This window comes from Adiantum capillus-veneris, chromosome 2 (genome assembly GCF_014529385.1).
Source record: "Adiantum capillus-veneris isolate H3 chromosome 2, ASM1452938v2, whole genome shotgun sequence".
Classification (NCBI taxonomy): domain Eukaryota; kingdom Viridiplantae; phylum Streptophyta; class Polypodiopsida; order Polypodiales; family Pteridaceae; genus Adiantum; species Adiantum capillus-veneris.
In genome coordinates, this window is record NC_140932.1 from 77,173,355 (window position 1) to 77,194,887 (window position 21,533).

Consider the following 21,533-nt stretch of genomic DNA (forward strand, 5'->3'; position numbering starts at 1 on the left):
CACATGAAGCAATAGGCTAGCACAAATAAACAAATTTCACAATGATAAGCAGCCAATAGCCAATGGCATGGTGGAATTACTAGAGGCCAAGATGAAAAAGGTTGAGAGATCAACTCGCATCATCGTGTTTCACTCTAAAACGGTAGGCATAAATGTTTTCTTCTAGGGGGGCTCACCCATTTTGCTAGTGGGTTCGGAAATCCTTTACTTCTTTTTCTCTAATCCACGAACGCCACTTAGATGGTACACCCCTTTCGCAAGTTTGCCACTGCCCCATTTGAAACCAACCTAGGCACGGTCCATACGAGCCCGACAGAAGCATTTTGAGGTGTCACTTGGCTTCCCTTCTTGGTTCACATGAGGCGGAGGCACAAAGTGACGAATCAACTTTCAACCAATCAGCAATATCCTTGCAATAGAGGCATGCATTGCAAGATGTTCGATCTGAGCTTAGCTTACGCATCCCGCATTCGAGGCTGAAAAGCGCACGACAATGCTTCTTTACTGCGCGGGGGGGGGGGGGGGGGGGGGTTGTCTATAACTAACGCGGGCAGCTGCAGATGGGATCGACGCAGCAGGGTAATGGAGCAATCTGGACCGTGCGATGCCATGGCCACCTTGCCTGCAAAAGCGAATATAAAAGAGTACGCAGCCCATTAAATGCAGCGCCGTTTACTAACCACGCGCAGTCCTCTCCTTGAGTGCGGACCCTCATGGGCTGAAAATACCCCTTCGTTCGCCCGAGTTTACTTTTCTGCAGAAGCCTGCATCCCTCAAACCTTCTTCTGAGCGTTTTTCGGCCATGGCGAGCTTGCTTTCCTGCTCTCAGCCCTTTTCGGCCATGCCTTCCTGCTCTCAACCCATTTCGGCCATGGCGACCTTGCCTTCCTCATGGTGAGCCCATTTCGACAATAGCGAGCTATAACTCCTTCTCTCAGCCTCAAGCTCTATAAGGCTTAACCCAAGCCTCCATTATATTGCAAGGGCACTTGTGCCCGATTCCTATGCATGAGCTACAAGTACCTCAACCAATTGCTTTCGACCATGCTGCTTGTTCCTATGCAAGGTGGAAAAAAGCTTGAATATTAAGCTTCAACTACCTCTTTCCTTAGCCCTGATGATGTGCAAGCATTATAGCTTTAACAATACTACTTTATAGTGTGAATTCGGGCATCCGGTTCTTCGAGTGAGCAATCAACGCAATCGTCAAATTGGGTGAAAGAATCAATTTTGGAGGCGGAGTTTGGGCAAAAAAGAATCAATTTGGTAGGCGGAGTTTGGGCAAAGCACCAAAATCAACACAAGGTCGCAAGTGGGCAAAGTGTTACTTTAAATGGAGGTTGGTACTTTATCGTGAGCTTTTTCGCATCATTGAAGATTTTGAATACGTTTTATTTTGTTTGTGATTAAAGTGAAGTAATATTGTTGAGTGTAAGATGCATTAACACACTCTAAAATCAAGTATATAATCAATTACATTTAGAATTTTGTGTCTTTAGAATGGGGCTTTTTACATTGAAAAGACTAGAGAACGTGACAACACGACAGTGCGATATTGTCGCGCATCGGAAGATTGTCCCAATAAGAATAGAGCTTTTCAAAAAAGGATCGATATGATGCGCCATTTAGAGAGTTGTCATCAAATTTTCATCACCATTCCAAAGCTACCATGTGGTCGACCTAAGGAGGGAGAGATGATTCAAAAGCCCACATCTTCTAGAGCTATTCGGCAAACCAAGAAGCGCTTCACTAACTTAGAGTTCAAGATTAAGAATGCTAGAAACAAGCATCTACTAGATATAAAGAAGAGGGCACTGATCATATGGGAACGTCGACAACATCGACCACGTAAAAAGAAAACCGATGAAACATATGATGAATGGTTAGATTCATATGTGAAAGAAAAGATGGAGCAATGGGAGAATGGGATGCCACATTGTGTGTAGATGATTGAACGACATATCAAAATCGGCTACGATGATGTGGTATGTAGCTACTAAATTCATTTGTTTTTTTAATACATAGTGTAAGCCAATCATTGAGTGAAACATAACTATTAAATCTTTTGACTATACATCAACAATAGAGAAGGAAAAAAAAAAACGTAAGAAGGAGATGGAGGAGCAAGCTAATGAGAGTGATGAGAAGGCACAAGAGGATAATGTCTTCGAGAAAAACCATGGGGAGCCCACTTCTGTAAGCCACTAACCTCATCCAACTCCAATCATGCACATTGTATTGTTGTCCAATACCATGTATTAAAACGTTTAGTGTTAATTTTATTGATATAGATGTCACTTGGAGTTGAGAATACACAATCGCCCATGGCTCCGCGAAAGTCTTGTAGAAGATCAATTTCAAACTCACTTTCTTTGATTGTTGGTACATGACAGGTAGGGCTTTATATCGAAGTAAGATGAAAATTTGATTTTCATTAGTGCTTTCACTTATGGTTCTAATTTTGTTATGTTCTCCATATTCTTCCTTGTAGGAGCATTTGTATGCTAAACCAAAAACTCCAACTACACCTATAGAGATAAACTCCCCTATGGGGAGTAGTGGCACTAGTGATATCTATGGCACCATTTCTCAAGGTGTTTTTGATTGGAAAATTCCACCTACATCATCTAAGGCTTCCAAGTTGGAAAGGTGACTCCTCTCTCCTTAACCTTTAGCTTTGTTTTCTGTTGCATGCACAATTAGTGATTGGATTGATGTATTTTGCTATGGGATTGTGGTCTTTATAGTGACATGGTATTTTATTTGAGATCCTCACGTTATGGCATAGCAGTGGATTGCGATATAAACCTTATCAATGACATCGTATCCAGTGAAGCCAATACTCAGTCAATGAATATGTTTGCCTTGTAAGTCTATTACTTTCTTCATTAGTTATTGGTTTTTTGATTGATTGAGTGCTACTAAGTAATAGACCACACGTGGATTGTAGATGGATGGAACACATTTTTTCTAGTGACATTATTGAGCATGTTTGGTTCGTGGATAGTTTGTGGTTCTCATATATAATCACAAATACAAGTCAACTTGCTGTGGAGAATTTCTTTGGAAAGGTGGACTTAGCAGCCCAAACATTTACATTTTTTCCAATTATCAGTAGGTATGAGGAAATTTATCTCCCCTAAGATCGCTAGAGTTCATCTTAAAGTTTATTTAATAATAGAGTTTGTGTCACTTTAGATCACATTGGACTCTCATGGTATTTTATAATGGCCATCTTCGCCTCTTGTCTGGGTTGCCATTTGGGAAAAGTTCACTCTTATTTTTCGACTCCTTATCCATGTGCTCAATAATTGACTACTTGCCACACATAGAGAGGTACTAGTCAAAATTTATTTGTTGTATGTATATATCCATAATTATTAATAATTACTTACGTGAAACGAGCGTGATTTTCTTAGGGCACTCGCACATTTCTCCAACTACTGCTCACATGAGGTTATTAAGGAGGAGCTTTTGAAACCTCGACAATATTGTCACATTGACTCAATAGAGTTTTGATAAGTACTTTTGTAGGTTTACTATAACTGTCATTGTTACTTGGATGAGATCTTTCTTAATTGATGCTTTTTGAAATAGACACCTATGTAGCCAAATGGGTTTGATTGTGGCTATTATGTCATGACAATTATGAGATTTCTCATTATGGGAGGTATACAACACAAAAGATCAAGGCAATGGGTATGTTCTTGGGCTTTGTTTCAATCTAAAAATGTTGTAGTTATTGTGTGTTTAATATGAAGAACTTGTGTATGCTAAAATTAGTTGTTTTTTTTTGTAGCTATCAAAAAAATGTTCAAGCATGAGGATGTGGAGGAGACAAAGAAAAGCTTGCATAGTTGGACCCAAAAGCTCTTGGTTGATGATTAGGGACTTTATATTATGGGCCATGGCATGTCACCTTTTATGGCGTTCCATTTTACTCTCTTATGGCGATCATGATTTTTTGCATTGGCCAATTTTGTAATGCAAACTTTTTTAGAACAAAAAAAGATTTTGTTTTGGCCAATGCCTTGCTATTTTCAAATGGAGCCTTTCGTAATAGTTCTTTTCAATTAGAGAAAATGAGCATGTGAAAGGGATTTGAGTTGTATTGATAAGGTATTGCAATAGAATTTTTATGCCACATTTTTTGCATTGATGTATCAATTTAATTTTAAATGGTGGTTGATTATGGTCTTGAGAATTTTCATCTTAGGGCAATAGAGTTTTTATGACACATTTTTTGCATTGATGGTTGATTATGTTCTTTGGAATAAGAGCCAATTTGCACAAAGTTGAGATGTACTTACAAGGTAGTGAAATGGACAGGATATGCCACAATTATTTCTTTTTTGCTTTGGTCTTCTAATTTACTTACAAATGTACACAAAGTATCTTCCAAGGGTGCACACTAAGCTTGGGTAAGACGCTGGAAAAAAGTAAACTCAGGTACCCGAGTTTACTTTTTTCCAGAGAGGTGAAAAACCAAATATGATCCATAATAAGAGATGTGGAAACAAAGAAATGTCATGGCAAGGTCATATAGTTTAAATCACTCTCAATAATCTTTGAGAATTGAAAGAAATTGAGATCTACAACCACCAAGAAATCGGGATACTCACATGCCACTATTTGACAATAAAAACTATTAGAGTCATCACAAACCTGAGCACCTTGCCCCATGATGCTCTTCTCAGCACCAGAGAAATGTTTTTTTGCCAAAGGCAATAATGCATGACATGTATGACACGAAAATGTACTAGTAGCAGGAGCAATAATTAATGTCTTAGTACAACAATGAGGGCACCAAACTCGCGCCCTTCCTTCAAAACGCACTCGATGTCGACCTCGTTGATGCTTTCTCCTTAGTACACCTATGTGATGAGGTGGCTTTGGGTGTTGGTTAGTGGCTATGCTCACATGATTGGGTTTAGGGTTATCTTCTTTGGATCTTTCACGATGACCATGACCTAAACGAGTTTGGGTCACATGCTCCTGAATTTGACGCACACTACCACCAGTTGGCATGTCTATAAGAGATGGGGACACCAATGATCTCAAGGCATCTCTTGCCATCGTTAATTGGTGCATGATTATCTCTTTCTCGTTGACACTCTTCGATGGTAGTCCTTCTTGTATGGCTAAAAGGGTTGCCTGGACTTCTTTGAAGGTAGTGAGCACCTCTTCCTCTTGCAGTTTTTCACTAGCATCAATGTCGTTAGAGTCACCACACATCATCTCGTGTGCATTGTCCACTATGGAAAAAATGGTATTCAAGTGGGAAAGGTATTGCATGACTATAAGACGAATGCCATATCAGTGTTTACATTCTGAACCCCAATCTGGACAGTCACAGTAGTTGCTTTGTAAGCTCACATAGTACCATATATTTGGAGTAGTCATGCTCCGTATATGAAATTACAACAACATCTCATCCACAACTTGCAAGCTTGTTGGGTCCTCTTTGTATCTTTGCAGGAGCTTCTCCCCTTCTTTTAGCCGATGTGTGTGCCTTTTAGATGATCCACTTTGCCCAAATCGCTTTGAATCGGCTATCACCAATACATATTTTATGCATATTAGGATAGTTTCTAAGTAACAAGCAAGAGAAAGTCACAAAAACATACCTATTTCTTGCTTTTGTTTGAAGAATCTCAACAAGGTTCCCCCCATGCGGTACATTTACTCACCATTACCATAATATTTTTTAACTATTTATTCTATAAAAAATCATTTCATGCAAGCTTCTCTTATTTTTGGTGTGAATACACTCTAAAGAAAATCCTTAAAAATACCTTTCACCATCAGTCATTGCCTTTCACTAAATTCCTATTTCTTAGAGGTACTTTTTCTTATCTCTTGTAAATAAATATACTTCAATAAAAAAAAATGAGGGTCCCCTAATTTGATTCCTTATATTTTCATATATATCTTTTTTTCATTTTATATTTATATATAGCTGACACTATTTTGGATTCCATAAATTGTTTAAATGCCAGTCTTAGAGTCTCCCACAAGGGCATGTAATAACTCTACAATTGATCGATTGATACATGCTTCCAAAAGGGTATACTTCATGTACTGCCACAATCGCTCTACTAAATTTGTAGTGTCCACGTTGCCGTGGTTGAAAAGCCTTCCAAACTTTGGCCATCGTTTTCTCCACATGCAAGAATCCCCACACCAACCATTTGTGATGTATCGAACTATATTATGGTAGGATGCATATCTTTGAAACAATAGTTGGTATCTTCCCACAAAGTCTTCCTCTGTTGCACTATGCATGAGATTTGACATCTCCACGTATACATCTCCGTGCATCTCCATGGGAACCTTCCACATGAGCAATGTACTATCACAAAAAATACCCGCTATTCACAAAGCATGCTATAAGAAAAAGAAATACCTGTGGAAGAAGATTTTCAACCCAAGCCTTCTTGGTGTGGAACCAACACAGCAACACATGGCAAGAAATTTGGGATCGATCACCATTTGCCTCATGCATCCAACAATGCGGATCTTCCTCCACTACATTGAGTAAGGCTTTAAGTTCTTGTTGTGATTTATCAATAACAAGAGCACTGGGATGGATATGTCCCATTTTTTAGAACACTTTACGAAGTGTTAGCTCTAAAGCTATAACCTCATGGCGACCACCAACATCTAAGGTGCACAACATGAACCGTATTGGAATACCCACACCAAGTTGATTGGGAAGCACAACCGCAAACAATGGTAGACCAAATGCATTTTTTTAAAGGTACTATCGATTGCCCACGAGTTATTTTGAGAAAAACGCATAGCTATCTCGAGCATCCATTCATCTTGCAATATTAGGATGAATGGTCTATCCTTTGGATCCATGGCATTGGGATTATATGGTTGGACGTACAACACCTACATGTAACAACTTATCAAGACATAGTAGTTATGGTAAAAATACTCTCATTGGTTTGGATCTTACTTTATGTAGTTTTTGCAAGGCTAAAGCTTCCATATACATTGTTGTCCAATCATCATTACTTACTCTATCTGTAAAAACCAGACACACATGCCATAAACTTTCACATTCTTTTACACTCACTAAAGATTCTAATCATATGTAGTTGTTTAGAAGTACCTTGAATGCGAGCTCGATATGACAACATTTGGATCTCCCCTAGGATCATAAAGAATCTGTAGATTGTGCGCTCCAGTATGGAAGCCCTTTCCATTTGGATCTTTTCTTTGGACAATGACAATTGTGCAACATGGCGAGAGCTTCCAACATCGAATAAGTCATCCAAGCAACATTTTATGACATGTGGGTGAATTGGCAAATGATAAAGATCACTTCTTGACCCAGGAACATGCCCTTGATGGACTGGATTGACAATAATGCGCACATCGTCGTGTTCCTCTATGAACTCCACTTGTACCTTGAATGTGCAGCCACACTTCTTTGATGTTCGCAGTTGCTTTATCAATCCACTCCGCTTGGGTGTTCCTCCTCTATGGCATATGTAGTCCACTTTGACTCTGGAAGGTGTATGCTTCTTTGACGATCGGGCAATCACTAGCTTGACCTTGTGCTCTATCATTATATGTGTGAGATGCTTGTCCACATTATCTCTATTTGTGTTGATAATGGACATTGCTGGCTTATTGAGATCAAAATCATTGCATCGAGTATTTGACATGTGAGGATTCTTTTTAACAATGCATCCACATGAGTTTACAAATGCCTTGATGTAAGCTACCGGTATTCCATGGCGATGAATATCAATAGACCATTTTACCTTGAGAGCTTCGAGCGTTGAAGTGACTCCTCGGTGTTGTTCACCACCTTCATTGCAATGAGCATGCCTAACAATGCTTTCCCAATCCTCAATGCAAGCAATCCGTAGCTTGGGTTCCACTTTCAAGCAAAGTCCAAGCAAGCCATCTTCATCCTGAGCAAACAAAGGCTCTCTTGTATTCTTCGCCACTTCTTAAGATCTAGCATTCCCCTAGTGTCATATTTCTTCAAAATATCCAAGGGTATGAACATTCCTTCCTGTAGAACCATTATCAGAGTTGTAAGTTCCTCTATCAAAAGAGAAAAATGTTGGTGACAAATATTGGAGAGGATCAACCACAACCACATCGATTGGTTCAATGTCTGAAGTATTGCATGACTCATCAGAGCTTGCGCTATCATTGGAGTGATTTTCAAGGTCATCACTTGTGAAAAGCCAATCCATGGTAATCAAGAGTACCAAATATGCTTAATACATAGGGAAAAGTGTGAATAGTAGAGTAGTGGAAGTTATGTAAACAACAATGCTGAAAACTAAGAGGAGTGTTGTGTGTGTGCAAGGAGAGAAAGCAATGGCATGTGCTTGGAAATAGTACTTCACTTTCACAAGCCCCCTTATCCGGATTCTGGAAAAAAGTAAACTCGGGTACCCGAGTTTACAAAAATACCCGAGTTTACAAACTGACAAAAGTATCTTCGATTATAGCACTATCATCATAATATGCAGAGGGTACAATCATGAAAGCTAGAGGAAATCTTTATAATTCTCCACCGTAAAAGCACCTTACATGCTTTACATCCAAATTTAAAAGTAATCCGAAATCCCCTCTGTGGTCCCCACCATAAGTTTTTTGGCGCCGACGGATCTCCTTTGTAGATGTGACTCTTAGTCCATTTCCACCCTTGATCCCATCTCCCATGCCCGTTTTAGATATAGTTGAGGGGGCGGGGGGGGGGGGGGGTTGGCCCATATTTTGGTGGGTCCGAAAATGCAACTTTTCATTTTACCCAATGGAAAGTGCCAGTGTGGACACCCCATGTGTTTCGTTGCCTTGTTTGAACCAAGCCTATGAAGTTCTCAATCCCGGTTAGATTTCAAGCTATGGGCAATATTTTGCACATTTGCAACATAAAAATTTAAAAATCCCAACTAATTCTCACATAGACACGGTAAGATGTTAATTGTGTCCTTTTTCTCACTAGCTAGAAAACGTGTGTATTGTGAGCAATGCCTAGGGGTCCATGACTTTTTTAGTCAAATTTGAAAACCAAGGTCTCCAACAAGGTCTCCAACTCCCATGATAGCATGAACACAATATCCCTCAAAGTTTCTTGTTGCATTGAGTAGGTCCCTTTCACTTTGTACACTTCCATCATGCAGGTGTTTGTGTTAGGGAGTGGATGTTTGATGGACATTTGCATGTTGTCTTCATATTCATCCATTGGGAGGAACACTAACCATGATGGGGCGGTAGCCACTATAGTTGGTTGGAATAATGGCCTTGAAGGTAGGTTTTGGTCCATCATGTGTGTGCGCCCCACTAGCCTCTTGCTCGTCTTTACTTCACATTCTTGCCCGCATTAACAAACGCTTGCTTGCCCTTTCTTTCTGTTGGGGTACTTTTGTATGCACTCCGGTCAAGTTTGGATGGAAGAGTTTGAAGGTTTGTGATGTGCAAGTTTCATGAGCATAACAAGTTGTACCAATTGAAAGTCGGGGATTGTGAGTAGGTTTGAGGGAACCATATGCATCTGAGAAGAGGTAAGATTGTGTTTGGCTTTTATGGATGTTTGAGGGAGAGAGGAAAGGAGACAGTCATGGAGGGACCCTTAGTCTGTGCCTACTTCAAGGGCTTTTCACAAATTAAGCCCTATGACCATTGTATGAATAATACCATCCCCACAAGGACTTTGTAGTGATAGTATAAATCAGTAGTTAATATTTTTGCCTAGAGCTTAGTGATTTTTCTAAGCTTAAGGTAGCTATCCTTCAAAAACATCACATGCAATTTTGTGAGAGTATACTTTATAGGCCCAAGGCTATCATAATAAGCTCAAATGTCTGATGATTAGGTTTTACAAATACTGCAACTAGCGTAAAAAAAGCCCTCATAAGCCAACATTAACATAAAACCGCTTTTATGCAAAAAAATTAATTATACAAGTAACCTTCATGGCTAGCACATGTATCCATAGATTCAATTCATTCAACCTTTCAAGTCAATTCAAAGTACATAGGCTTTCCATAGCTAACGAACCCAACCATTTTTTGATGTTTAGTATGTCATACTGACAACATAAATGCATCAATGTGATTGACTAGCAAATGCACTAACTACATTAAGCATTTAATGCATGCGATCAAAATGGGTTACACAATTTATAATTTAACATGTAATGCCTAATTCAAAAGCGTCTCGCAAATCAACTTGGTACCTAACACTAGTGTAGCCATTCCATTTGATTAGAAAAACAGATTATTCAAATGAACCATAGATTCATGATATCAATGGACTGCCACTAATGCAATTTAGATGATGCCAATCTTTAGAATTCAATGCAAGAAGATAAAGGCTTCCAGAAACTTGGCTCACATGCAAGATGCCCAAAGAACATAAAGATCAAGTGCTATCTCACCAGTGCTCGAAAAAAGCCTAGGTTTACTTGCAAATCTTGAGATTCACCTCTACATTTTAAATTTGTAGGTGAGAAAGCATACAAATTTTAGAGAAATTTAGTGTACAAACCTTCGAATATAGTCAATTTAGATTTCTCATATGTAGGTTCTCCAAGTTTTTGGGGGAAACTTTTTTCGAGCTCCACATTTCACACTATTGTGCCAACACATGAGAGCATACATCAACACAAAAACCTACATGCTAATATCATCCCTCCAAAGATGCAGGGTATGCATTGTCATAATAGAACCTAGCTATAAAAAGAAGAGCATTAAATAGAACTAGCCCAGACAACAAAAAAGCAACTAGGTAGGTACTAGTGCAATAATTGAATATACACACTATTGAAGAATGAAGGAAATTCCACAATGGCTATTGATTTCGACTTAACAACAGAATCTTCACATTGTCAAAGCTGCATGTTCATCAATATGCCTGGGGACATGTCTTGCTCGCAATCATGTCTTCAATGTCAAGATTTAAGTTTCTATTGCGAGTTCGACCAATAAATTGGTTGATTCTGCGGTGAGTGTTGGGATAATTGTGCATCTTGCCATGCTTTGATACACAATTGAGTAGCTGACATTTCCTAGTCGTCGAAAATTTGCATGTGGCTAAATCCCGACTAATGCTCCAATTATTCTAAAACGAAACAAGATGCCAATATGTAACCGCATGGTGCATAGAACCTCACTGTATTTGCAAATATTTTTGTGCACGTTCATCCTATTAATTCTAACATCAATAGGGCTAAACTAGCTGATAGACAAAAAGGTGTACCTACAATAGCTAGGTGAAATACATATCCTTGCTCAAGGTTCTGGCATCTTGCAAGAACCCAAAGATGGGCGAATATAGCAAGACATCTGTTCAATTTGGATGCATAGTTTAATATGCTCTTATCCCAGGTGATTTCTTCTTGCATGATTGCAATCTCACCAATTGGAATGTTTAGTATTGAGCTCACAAATCCATGTTTCAAACAATGTAGTGAGGCTTTGCACCAACTTCTAGTGATCCAAATCACTCAAGACTTGGGGAACATACTGACCTCGGCGTGGACATTCGACCCTTTGAAGCTTTGTTAGTTTGCCAAAAAAATAATTACTATTGTATTTGCTTTGTATCAAATCAGTAATGATAATAAACTTCAACATTTTTATTTGTAGCGAGTGAAGCTCCAAAATTAGAAGCCTCAACATTTTGAATGTCCTCATTTTTGGCTTTCCAAGACGACTTGACCTCATTTTAGGTGTGCTTCGCAGGCGACAAAAGCACATTGTTGTACAAAAGAGGGCTGAACACCCTCATGTGCAAATATACAAAGAAGAGTTCTTTTGGAACCTGCTGATGTATTGCAGTTCACACAACTTGATTTGTATGCTCACAACTAAGAGCACCTTCACATAGTGTCATCAATGGCTTTAAAACGGCTTAGATGTGCCCTGTAATTCAACGACTCCTCACTGTTTCATGTTTTTTTATGGTGCCCATGATGACAATGTATCTGGCGTTAACTTTGACATGTTGAAGGATTGCCTGTGAAGATAATTCGACAATGCTCGGTGTTCTATGCACATCATCTTTGACTGCCAGCTAAAACCCACTTGAGCAAGAAATCTGAATCACTGCCCCAAAAACATCCATTTTCTCAGCCTTGAATTTTAAGGGCAGACTATTAATAAGACAACCGGGATTTCTGTCAAAATTCAGGGTGCTTCTCGGGCTCTATTACTAAATGGCCCAAATTTTGACCTCCAGAATATAGGTCCAAATTCATCCAGTTTCAATCAAGAAATTCACACTACAGATTGAGATATGTGACCACTGGCCTCAATGGTGATATATAAATGACTACTTAAGCCTAGAGCTCAACCTTACTTGGAGGTCTTGTGGCAGACAGGTGGCTATGGTGCAGCAGGGGACCGTTAAGTCAGTGTCAGATCGCAGCAAAACTTTAAGGGGGTGAGAAATACATCGACCCCCTTACTGTTGCATATTTTTGCCATGATCCGAGTTCGATCCGAGTCCAACTCAATGGGACTGCCACATCAATCCATAATTCTTCTATACAAGAGAGCAGTGATACTGTAAACCATGTAAAGCTGCCACAATTTACCTTGCATAGCCTTTGGCATCATTGCAGTTGTCCATCGATTACTGTGAGCAAGTAGACACAGCCACATCTATCCACACTGAGCAGAGTTTTTGCACTTCAAAAGTCCTGATGAGCGGATGATCTGCTTCAGTGACCTACTGTCAAGGTCCACATACCGCACTTCACCTGGAACAAAGGCAAGTGTGCTGTGCCTGCATTGGCGGAAAAAGCAGCGATAAAAGAGATGCCCTTCTAAACATCTGAAATAGAATTACAAACATAGACTATTTCACTCCACCTGCGGAGATCTAACCCAGTAAGTGCAGCCTGAAGAACCGACAAATTGTCCGAGTCTGGTGCCACAATTATTATATTCTCAGCAAAGTACTGAGTCTCTAAGATGGACATGAGTTGCGTAACTCGAACAAACACATCTGCCACACTTTCATTGGGAGTGCCATCTGTGTATGGAGGCGGCCGCAGATTGGGAGACTCTGCATCTACCTCATACACCTATTAAAAGAAATAGCCAATCAGAATCGATTTACATGTCGAATTCAAAACATGAATCCAGAGAAATTTCAACACAACTTCCATATGTTATATACACACATGCATGCACCGATGAGTGCATTCAAGAACTTGCACTCTAAACTGCCAGTTCAAGCATACCCTGACTAAGTGTCATATACTTGGGCACTGATCATTGATGTCATCTCACCATCTTAAAGGGATGATGTATACCCAGGCTCCATGGCTAAACAAGGTATACCCATAATTGATGTCATCTCACCATTTTTGAGCATTGTGGGCTTGCTTTTTTAGAACTTTTTCCGAGTAAGCTCCCTCCAAGTTATTTCTTTTAAGACTGAACTCTGGACTAAAATACGAAGTCTTCTATTCTCTATTGTACGTAACATCCACAGTACATTGTAATTTTTGTAGTTCGATTAGTACCACACATCTTCCTACGTGTACTGATGGGATGTGACCGTACATGTCAACCCTGATGTGTTTCCTATTCTAAAAATGCCCTTAGACATCACAACTAAAACAAAAGACCCTCTTGTCCTTTAATTTAAGCAAATAAATATTGGTCAGAGGAAAAATTATGCTTGGCATACCTTGCTTAGGTAGCTCAGACTTCTGCCTTCATAAGCTCCAAGCCCACGAGCATCCAAAAAGCTGTACTCAGGCACAATTCGACTGCCACAAGCAGAAAAAGGTGAATTGTGCAATGCCATGTTCTATCTTGTCCCAAATGACCAGCATTGATTAATTAGAAGCAGACTTCCTTGCACGTCTTTCTTTGAGAAAACGGCCTTGAGTGGGACCTGGGAGATGAGCTCATGACCAAATGCACCATCTTTGTGGAGTCAAATTGAGGGGGACATAATACAAGACTTCTTAAGAGTTTTGAAATTTTTAGAATAAGCATGTTGAGAAGAGAACTACAAAACGGGCTTCATTCCCAGAACTTTATTAAGGCAATTCAACCACAATAGCTGTTACAAGCTTGGACACTCCAACTGAGAAATCAATAGCAACACATGAACAGAAACTGCGAAATCACTGAACTTAGAGAGAGAGAGAGAGTTCTCTAAGTCGACACGGCACGACGAAGTTCCGCGCCCAGACGCACTCACCCCGAAGACTAGCGCCCCTTCTAGTATTTCTTTATCCTTAAGTCGCAACAGTACAACTCTCGAGGGTCCTCTGCTATCAAACTCTGCTTCCAGATGCTGTGCAGAGTAAGGCCCCAAGGGTCCTTATAAACAGTACAAGCGATGCCCAAAAGCAGAGCCCCAAAAGCATCTACTCACAAAAGCTAGCATAGAAACTGCCAAAATCTGCCAACGTGAAAAGAGGAAATCCGTACAGCCTGCCATGTGACACAGCCAGCATAAAACGCGGAAATTCCGTACAACCCTATCACGTCAGCATTCGTATGACCTGCCACGTCAGCATGTCAGCACGATTTACGGAATTCAGCCTCAGAGTTCAAGCTTTCGGTTTTTCAGGTTTTAGACCCCTCGGCCGGTGCTGGGTTGGAACTAGGATTTAAAAATCCCTTATTCCTTCCAGTTTTAGGCCCCTTGGCCATTCCTTCTTGGTTCAGACTTGTTCTGTTTTTTGGATTCAATTTCTCTTGTTCTCTTTGCCATTTCTTTCCAGGTGGGCACGCCATGTCATCACTTTGTGACATTCTCCTCTCTTGAAAGAATTGTAATCGCCCTCGATTACACCTGCAAAACAACCATAGGACGAAAACTTTCCTCAATAGACACTAACTCTATGTACTCATGCACTAGACTCCACCAATCCAACACTTTTACAAAGACATCAATCACTGATCAATCACATTTCTCTCGAGGGCCTCAGATAAAAATTATGATCATTGAAACCTATTTAAAAATCACATCCAGACCGCATTGATCTTTTCACGGATGTCCTGATCTACTAAAACCGCAGATCCATATCATTTCTTTTCACATCTCAATCAAGTAAACCATGCCCATGACCATCCCCACAAGACAGGATATTCACATAGCAGGCAGTTTACAAAAAACACGCTTAGTTCACACTGAACCCTGTGTTTCAATCATTCAATCTAGCCATCTCATTCCGTCTAGAACTCTTCATGCACCAAGATCATTCTGCAACCATCGCAGCCTTCTAGAACTCTTGATACACTCACAACAATATCCAGTCATCGCATCCAGAATGACATCTCGATGTACAAGAATCTCATTTAGTCCACATTCAGTTCTCATTTACTTAGACATCACATCCAGATCTTGTTGAACAGATGTCTAGATGCACTAAGTTAAAATCATTCATCAGACAAAATGCTGCAGACATTTCATCTTTCTACATGTCTCTAACAATACACACATGAAAGAGCACGTCTTCAGTTTAATTAAGGAAATTTCCAATTCAATACACATCTGTTCATAGTCATTTCGCAAAACTGTCAACCCGTCAATATCCCTATGTTACGTGACACATCCAACCCTATGTGTCTGTGGACAAGCTACAGCATGATCAGGGTTCAGCCAGTCTAGATTTAGCAGTGATCTGGTACTTTTGTGAGTCTATTCGTAGACCGTTCATGCCCAGTCACCGAGTGTAGATGCATATCCTCTAGTTGCACACCGCATAAGCATAAGCATTTCCATCATATTCCATCAGAGTCAGTTTGGGGATTTTTCAAGTGACTCCTATTTTTCCCTACTTTTAACATTTTTCACTTATTTATTAAGTGACTTTTGTTGGGTACTCAGTAGGGCAAATTGGGTAAGTTAATATATAAGCAAACCCAAGTTAGCACAATTGGGCAGATGAGCAAAGAGCACAACAGGCTTCCCCAAGCAGCAGGTGCCCCCTCCCTCTCTCAACAAGACCTTCCCAAGTCATCCCCTTGGTGAGCCATCCCCAACAGTTAGCATCGCCATCAAGCATCACTCTTCCCTGGCGTTTTCCTTCTCCAACAACATCGTCATCAAGCCTCTAAGCTTGGCGTTTTTCCCCTACAGCCACTTCAGCCAATAGCGTTTTTGGACTCAGCAAACTTCAGCCAAATTCAGCAAGTTACTAACGCTAGTAGACCTGCCATTTTCAGCATTGGAAAACCTGCAGATTCCAGCGTTTTCAGCCTACGACAGTGACCCAAAACCGCAGCCAGAAGGTGCCAGACTTCAGCGTTTTTCATCTTCATAGGAACCTCGACGAACCCGTCATTTTTCAGCCACAAAGACAGCAGTAAAACAGTCCCTTTCAGCCACCAAGACAACCCCGAATTCAGCAGATAGAAGACCACAGATTTCAGCCCTAAGTCGTCGTCATCATCACCGTCGTCGTCATCGGCATAGTCCAAGTTGCATTAGTCCATTGCATACGCATTGTACCACTTTGTGCAATCAAAAGTAGACCACTCTCCCCTTGTGTCTCTTTTCACTCATTGAGAGCGGACTGTGCACTTAGCGGCCGGCCAATCGACGTGAGGTGGGAAAAAGCAACCTTGGTGTGAGCGCAAGGCCGCCAAGGGGTGCGCCCGCAGAAAGGAGTAGAACTCGGGTGAAGAGAAGATCCTTCTCCAACGCGATTTGCAAGCGAAAGAAAACCTAAAGAACCTCAAGAACCCAAGACCCTCAAGAATCAAGAACCTCAAGACCCTCAAGAACCCAAGTTCCTCGTGAACTTAAGAACCCAAGATTATAGTGCATGGTCGTCACCCGGAGCGGAATGGATACTTCACATACAGGTGATGAGCATGAGAGAGGCGACGAAGACTCTTCCCCACCCGGAGATGATTTCTTCAACCCTCCCCCTTCGCCATCTATCCCACCAAGTGCACCGAACCCTATGGAGGCAATGGTCAAGCAGATGATGGCCATGATGGATAGACAAGAAGCAAATCGCCTTGCTCAGGACCGTGAGCGCGACGAAAGAAACGCAAAACTTGCCGCAAAACAAGAAGACAATCGCCTTGCTTTAGAACGCGAGCGCAACGAACGCAAAGAACGGAAACAACTAAGAAAGGCGGAAGAGGCGGCAAGAAACGCGGATCGTACCGCTCAAAGATTGGCTTTGGAGACCGAGCGTGAGGCTCAATGAGAGCTCCGCGCTCAAGAATTGCTTCGACAAGCGCTAGCCTCAAAGACCGAACCACCCAAAGATCGTGGGAGTTTGTCAAGTGGCGCAAGCCACGATGCGGATTCCAACCATCCAGTCACAGAAAAGTTGACTTTCAGTAAGTATGATGGTAAGATGGATGCTACAGTTATTCATTCTTGGTTGCATCAATTTAATGCTTATTTTGCGACAACTAAGAAGACAGGAAATAGCAAAGTTTTGACAACAGCTATGTACCTTTCCGGTGATGCCATTAATTGGTACCACGCATGGCAAGAGGCACAGCTAGCCGTGCACCTAGAGGCAGCCGACGGATTCACGCCCCTTTCCTTCAGTTGGGCTGATTTCCAAGACAAGCTCAAGGCGCGGTTTATGCCACCTCAGTACCTTGCACGGTTGAAGGATGATTGGTGCTCTCTCAAGCAAAATGGTATGCCGGTTATATCGTGTTTTGCAACTAGGTACTCAATTACGAAAATCGGATGATGAGCGCAAAGAGGCTTTTCTCTTTGGATTGGACGAGTATATCAAGTACGGTAGTATGATGTCGAGGTACTCGATCCAATCGATCTCAACAAGGCGGTAGCGATTGCTCTCGCACAAGAGATGAAGCACAACAAGGGAAATCCTAAGGAGAACAAGGCTTCCACAAGTACCTCGCCGACTTCTCAGAACCCGCAGAACGGTAAGAATGGTAAGAATGATAACTCTTCTAACCAATCTTCCAACAGTCTCTCATCAAAGAATTCTTCCAATGAATCTAAGGGTAAGGCTAACACAAATGCTAAACCTAAGCTTACTCCATATGAAAAGGTAGCACAAGGAATTGTAGGAGGATACATCACGTCGGAAGAACAAAGCACTTATTCTAAGGAAGGTCGTTGTTTTCGTTGTCACATGAAGGGTCACATAAAAAGAACATGTCCTAAGCTTGAATCGAATGAATCTAAAGAACCCACAACACCCACTACATCTGTCAATGCAATGAATGATAACACGATTGTGCCCACAGTTTCTCAGGACCCTCCTATTGATGATTCTCTCATTAAATGTTATGGTCGTACATCGGGGCACCGTTTTGTCATATGGTTTGACCCAGGTAGTATGCATGATGTGATCAGTTCCTCTCTTGTTGAGAAAGCTTGCCTTGAAGTTAGTTTGAGATCTCCTATCGAGGTCTCTGGCTTTCGTTTCGGTATGGACGCTCTCATCACAGAGGAGTGCCTTGATGTGTTGTTTGCAATTCAACAGACTGAATTCACTAGAAGATTTGTTGTTTCTCCTCTCTCAGGATGTGATATGATTTTGGGCATTCGATGGTTTCGTGATAATGATGCTCTCATGAAATTTGCGACTAACACTATAACTCTCAATGCCGATAGTGATTCTACTACTGTCATTCATGGAGGGGACATTGCTCATTCTCCATCTCTCATTGCTAATATGCACGACAAAGTTGCAAGGATTCGGGATAAGGAGAATCTCTCAATCTCTTTTTCTCCACAGCATGACACACAGAACTTGCATGATTATAAGAAGCATGATGACTTGAATGATAATGATTTGCATGATGATTTGGATGATAAAGACAAGCATGATGATTTGCATGATGATGATGTGATTGTTCACAAGGATGATGTGTTAGTGGATGCTTTTTCTAGCGAAGCTAACCTCGTTGTAGATTCGATCAATCACCAAGAATCGATCTTGGCTTTCGAGTCGAGGTCCAAACAACCCCCACAGGACGATTCGATCATTCAGGAAAAACCGATCTTGGCTCTTGAGCCTTGGTCCAAGGAACCCTCACAGGAAGTATTATATGTTCGCATGATTGATACGCACGCATTGTTCGAGTGTTTCATTCGTGATCGTTTCCTGTATTTTAGTCAGCATCGTTATGTGATCCCTTTTCCTAGGTGGCTTGGCAGGTCATCACGCTTCCTTGTTCTCAGGGAGGGCTTGGGATCATTGCTCCAACAGCAGAGCAGAGCCCTTCTTGGGAAGTTCATCGTCAGAGGACTTCTTCCAGGTGAGGAGCCCTGGAAGGAGCTCTTGCTACAGCGGCTTCATGACAGGGTGCCTCAGTCAGAAGGCCCTTGGCAACCTTCGACCAGATGGATCTTTACAGAGATGCGCAGAGTTGGTTTGAGCAGGAGACTGGAGGATCGCTTCGCTGTGAGCTTGCTTCGATCTTGGGAGCTCTTGCGGCGAGGCCTGGAGCAGAGACAGCCTACTTACACGGAGGAGCGCCTACGACAGCCCCTTGTCTTGAACCCCATGGTTAGCACTCAGAGAGGCCACTTGGTTGGTAGTCGGCCTCATGTTTCCTGGGGTCCCATGGCAGCAGGTCGAGCGCGCTCTCTAGGTGACTAGCTAGAGTTCACAGGTTTGTCAGAGGAGGTACAGGGGTTCCAGCTACAGGGCATGAGAGGGGTGCAGAGCATGTGTCAGGACATCTTAGAGTCAGTTCCAGCTGAGTGGCTCACGCCTCTCGAGCCAGTAGCACCCTGATGGATGGGAGCCTTCACACGACTGGAGGTTCTCATCTCAGTCAGGGCCTGCTCAGAGACTGTCCGAGCCCTGTTCTTTGAGTTGCAGGGTGGGGGACGACTACAACGAGTTGCAGTAGAGGCCCCGCAAGTAGCAGAGTGCTGTTTTCAGAGGATCCGAGTAGTGGGCATCTGTGGGAGGACTTGCGTCATAGACCCTGACCCAACAACCCTTGAGACTGGACGCTGGAGGCTATGGGCTTGGGAGTGTTGTCCAATGGCACGAGTACAGTGGGATCCTGGTGAGCGGCTATGGAGGGACCCCTTCTCTTCTGCAGACCACCCAGGAGTCCCGTTCTTTCAGTACATTGTTCGACTGGAACGTCATATACTAGCAGCACAGAGAGAGGCCCGCCCCGCTGCAGCACGTCATTGGGAGGAGGAGGGTCTCACACGCGAGTTTTTGGCATCCTGTTGTGAGAGGTTGTGGGACTCCATACAGCCGAGGCGAGTCACTCTGTTTCAGTGGCTGGTTGCACACAGAGCTACAGCAGTAGGGAGCTGGCTAGTGCATAGTGGTCTCTCGGCCGCATGTGTAGCTTGTGACCATTTGGTGGAGAGTCAGCAGGTGTGGCTACGAGTTCTTCAGCTGATGCCTGCTCTCTCCACGGCTTGACAGTACACTTGGGGGGCAACGGCTTGGTCCACCCTCACGGGCCTGGCACTTCAGTTTGAGCTATCTTCCACCAACAGGATGATAGTGATGCAGGGGGGGCGACCTACACTCCAGCCTGCTACTACAGAGCTTACTCCAAAGGAGTGGTGCAGTGAGAGAGAGGAGTGTTGGGAGCTCATCAGTGGCCTGACACTTTGGTTCATCTGGCGGGCCCGCTGTTTCCGCATCTTTGAGGCTCGCCCTGTGCCACCAGCAGAGACTGTTTTTGACTTTTGGCTAGAGCTGATCCATACTCTCAGAGGGCAGCTTGAGGGACTACAGGGCAGCTCCGACCGCATGCGGGAGCACCGCGAGGCTTTCCTTCGACTCTGGCGCCTTGGGCCTTTCTACACCATAGTCCAGGGAGTGCTCAGATGGCACTACCGTCCACCTGTGTGGCTCTTCCCTCCTCCCATCTCTTGATTTAGCCTCATTGTATATATGTTGTTTTTTCATTGGGAGAGTCTCCCCATCATGTTTGTTGTAGCCCTCTCTTGCAGAGGTGGTTGTAGCCCTATGGGCAGTTTTCATTAACTAATAGAAGGATCTTTTTCTCGAAAAAAAAAAATGCCATCGTGCCCACTTTGAGTCTTGGGAAGATCAAAAATGAAATCCATAGCAATGCTTTGCCAAGGGCGGGAAGCAATGAAGAAAGGCTATAGAAGTCTTCATGCCTCATGCCTCATGCCTATCAAACTTGACCTTTTAGCATACTAAGCAACGAAGAAAGGCTGTAGAAGTCTTCATGCCTCATGCCTATCAAACTTGACCTTTTAGCATACTAAGCAACTGCGAACAAAGTCGTCCACATCCTTTTTGAGTCTTGGCCAATAGAAGTAACGCTCAACACCCTTCAAGGTGGTATCTATACCGCAGTGGCTTGAAAAGGGTGGACAGTGACACTCTATCAAAACCTTTTCTCTCAAGGGCTGTGTAACACACAACATATTTTTCCGCATCAAGTAGTCGTCTCGTCGTATAGAATAGCCTGTAACTCCCTCCCCACTCTGTATCCGGCTAAAGATGTCTGCAAAGTCAGGATCTATTGTGTATTGATCTACCATGTCCTCAAAACTTCGATGATGGATCACAGAAATAGCCAGAACCACGGGCTTCCGAGACAACACATTTGCCACAAAGT

The 21,533-nt window shown here is 42.3% G+C and overlaps 1 protein-coding gene and 1 pseudogene across 2 annotated transcripts in view; one reads left to right on the top strand and one right to left on the bottom strand.

The window, feature by feature from the left end:
* Positions 1-1,694: 1,694 nt before the first annotated feature.
* Positions 1,695-3,888, top strand: LOC147463023 (uncharacterized; annotated as a pseudogene).
* Positions 3,889-11,593: 7,705 nt separating this feature from the next.
* LOC147463024 (Phosphoglycerate mutase family protein) overlaps positions 11,594-21,533 on the bottom strand; it is a 105,650-nt gene continuing 95,710 nt past the window's right edge. Inside the window, exons 3-6 of one of the 2 annotated variants that reach the window (XR_015184821.1) lie at positions 13,678-13,759; positions 12,852-13,066; positions 12,575-12,765; positions 11,594-12,498 (exon numbers count right to left, since the gene is read on the bottom strand). Coding sequence is in view for 1 of the 2 variants with exons in the window: in XM_086486724.1 (XP_086342850.1) it covers positions 12,642-12,765; positions 12,852-13,066; positions 13,678-13,759 (421 nt within the window). In the remaining variant the exon portion in view is untranslated. Of the gene's footprint in view, positions 12,766-12,851; positions 13,067-13,677; positions 13,760-21,533 lie in introns of both variants that reach the window. The other variant, XM_086486724.1, reaches the window with a different exon arrangement.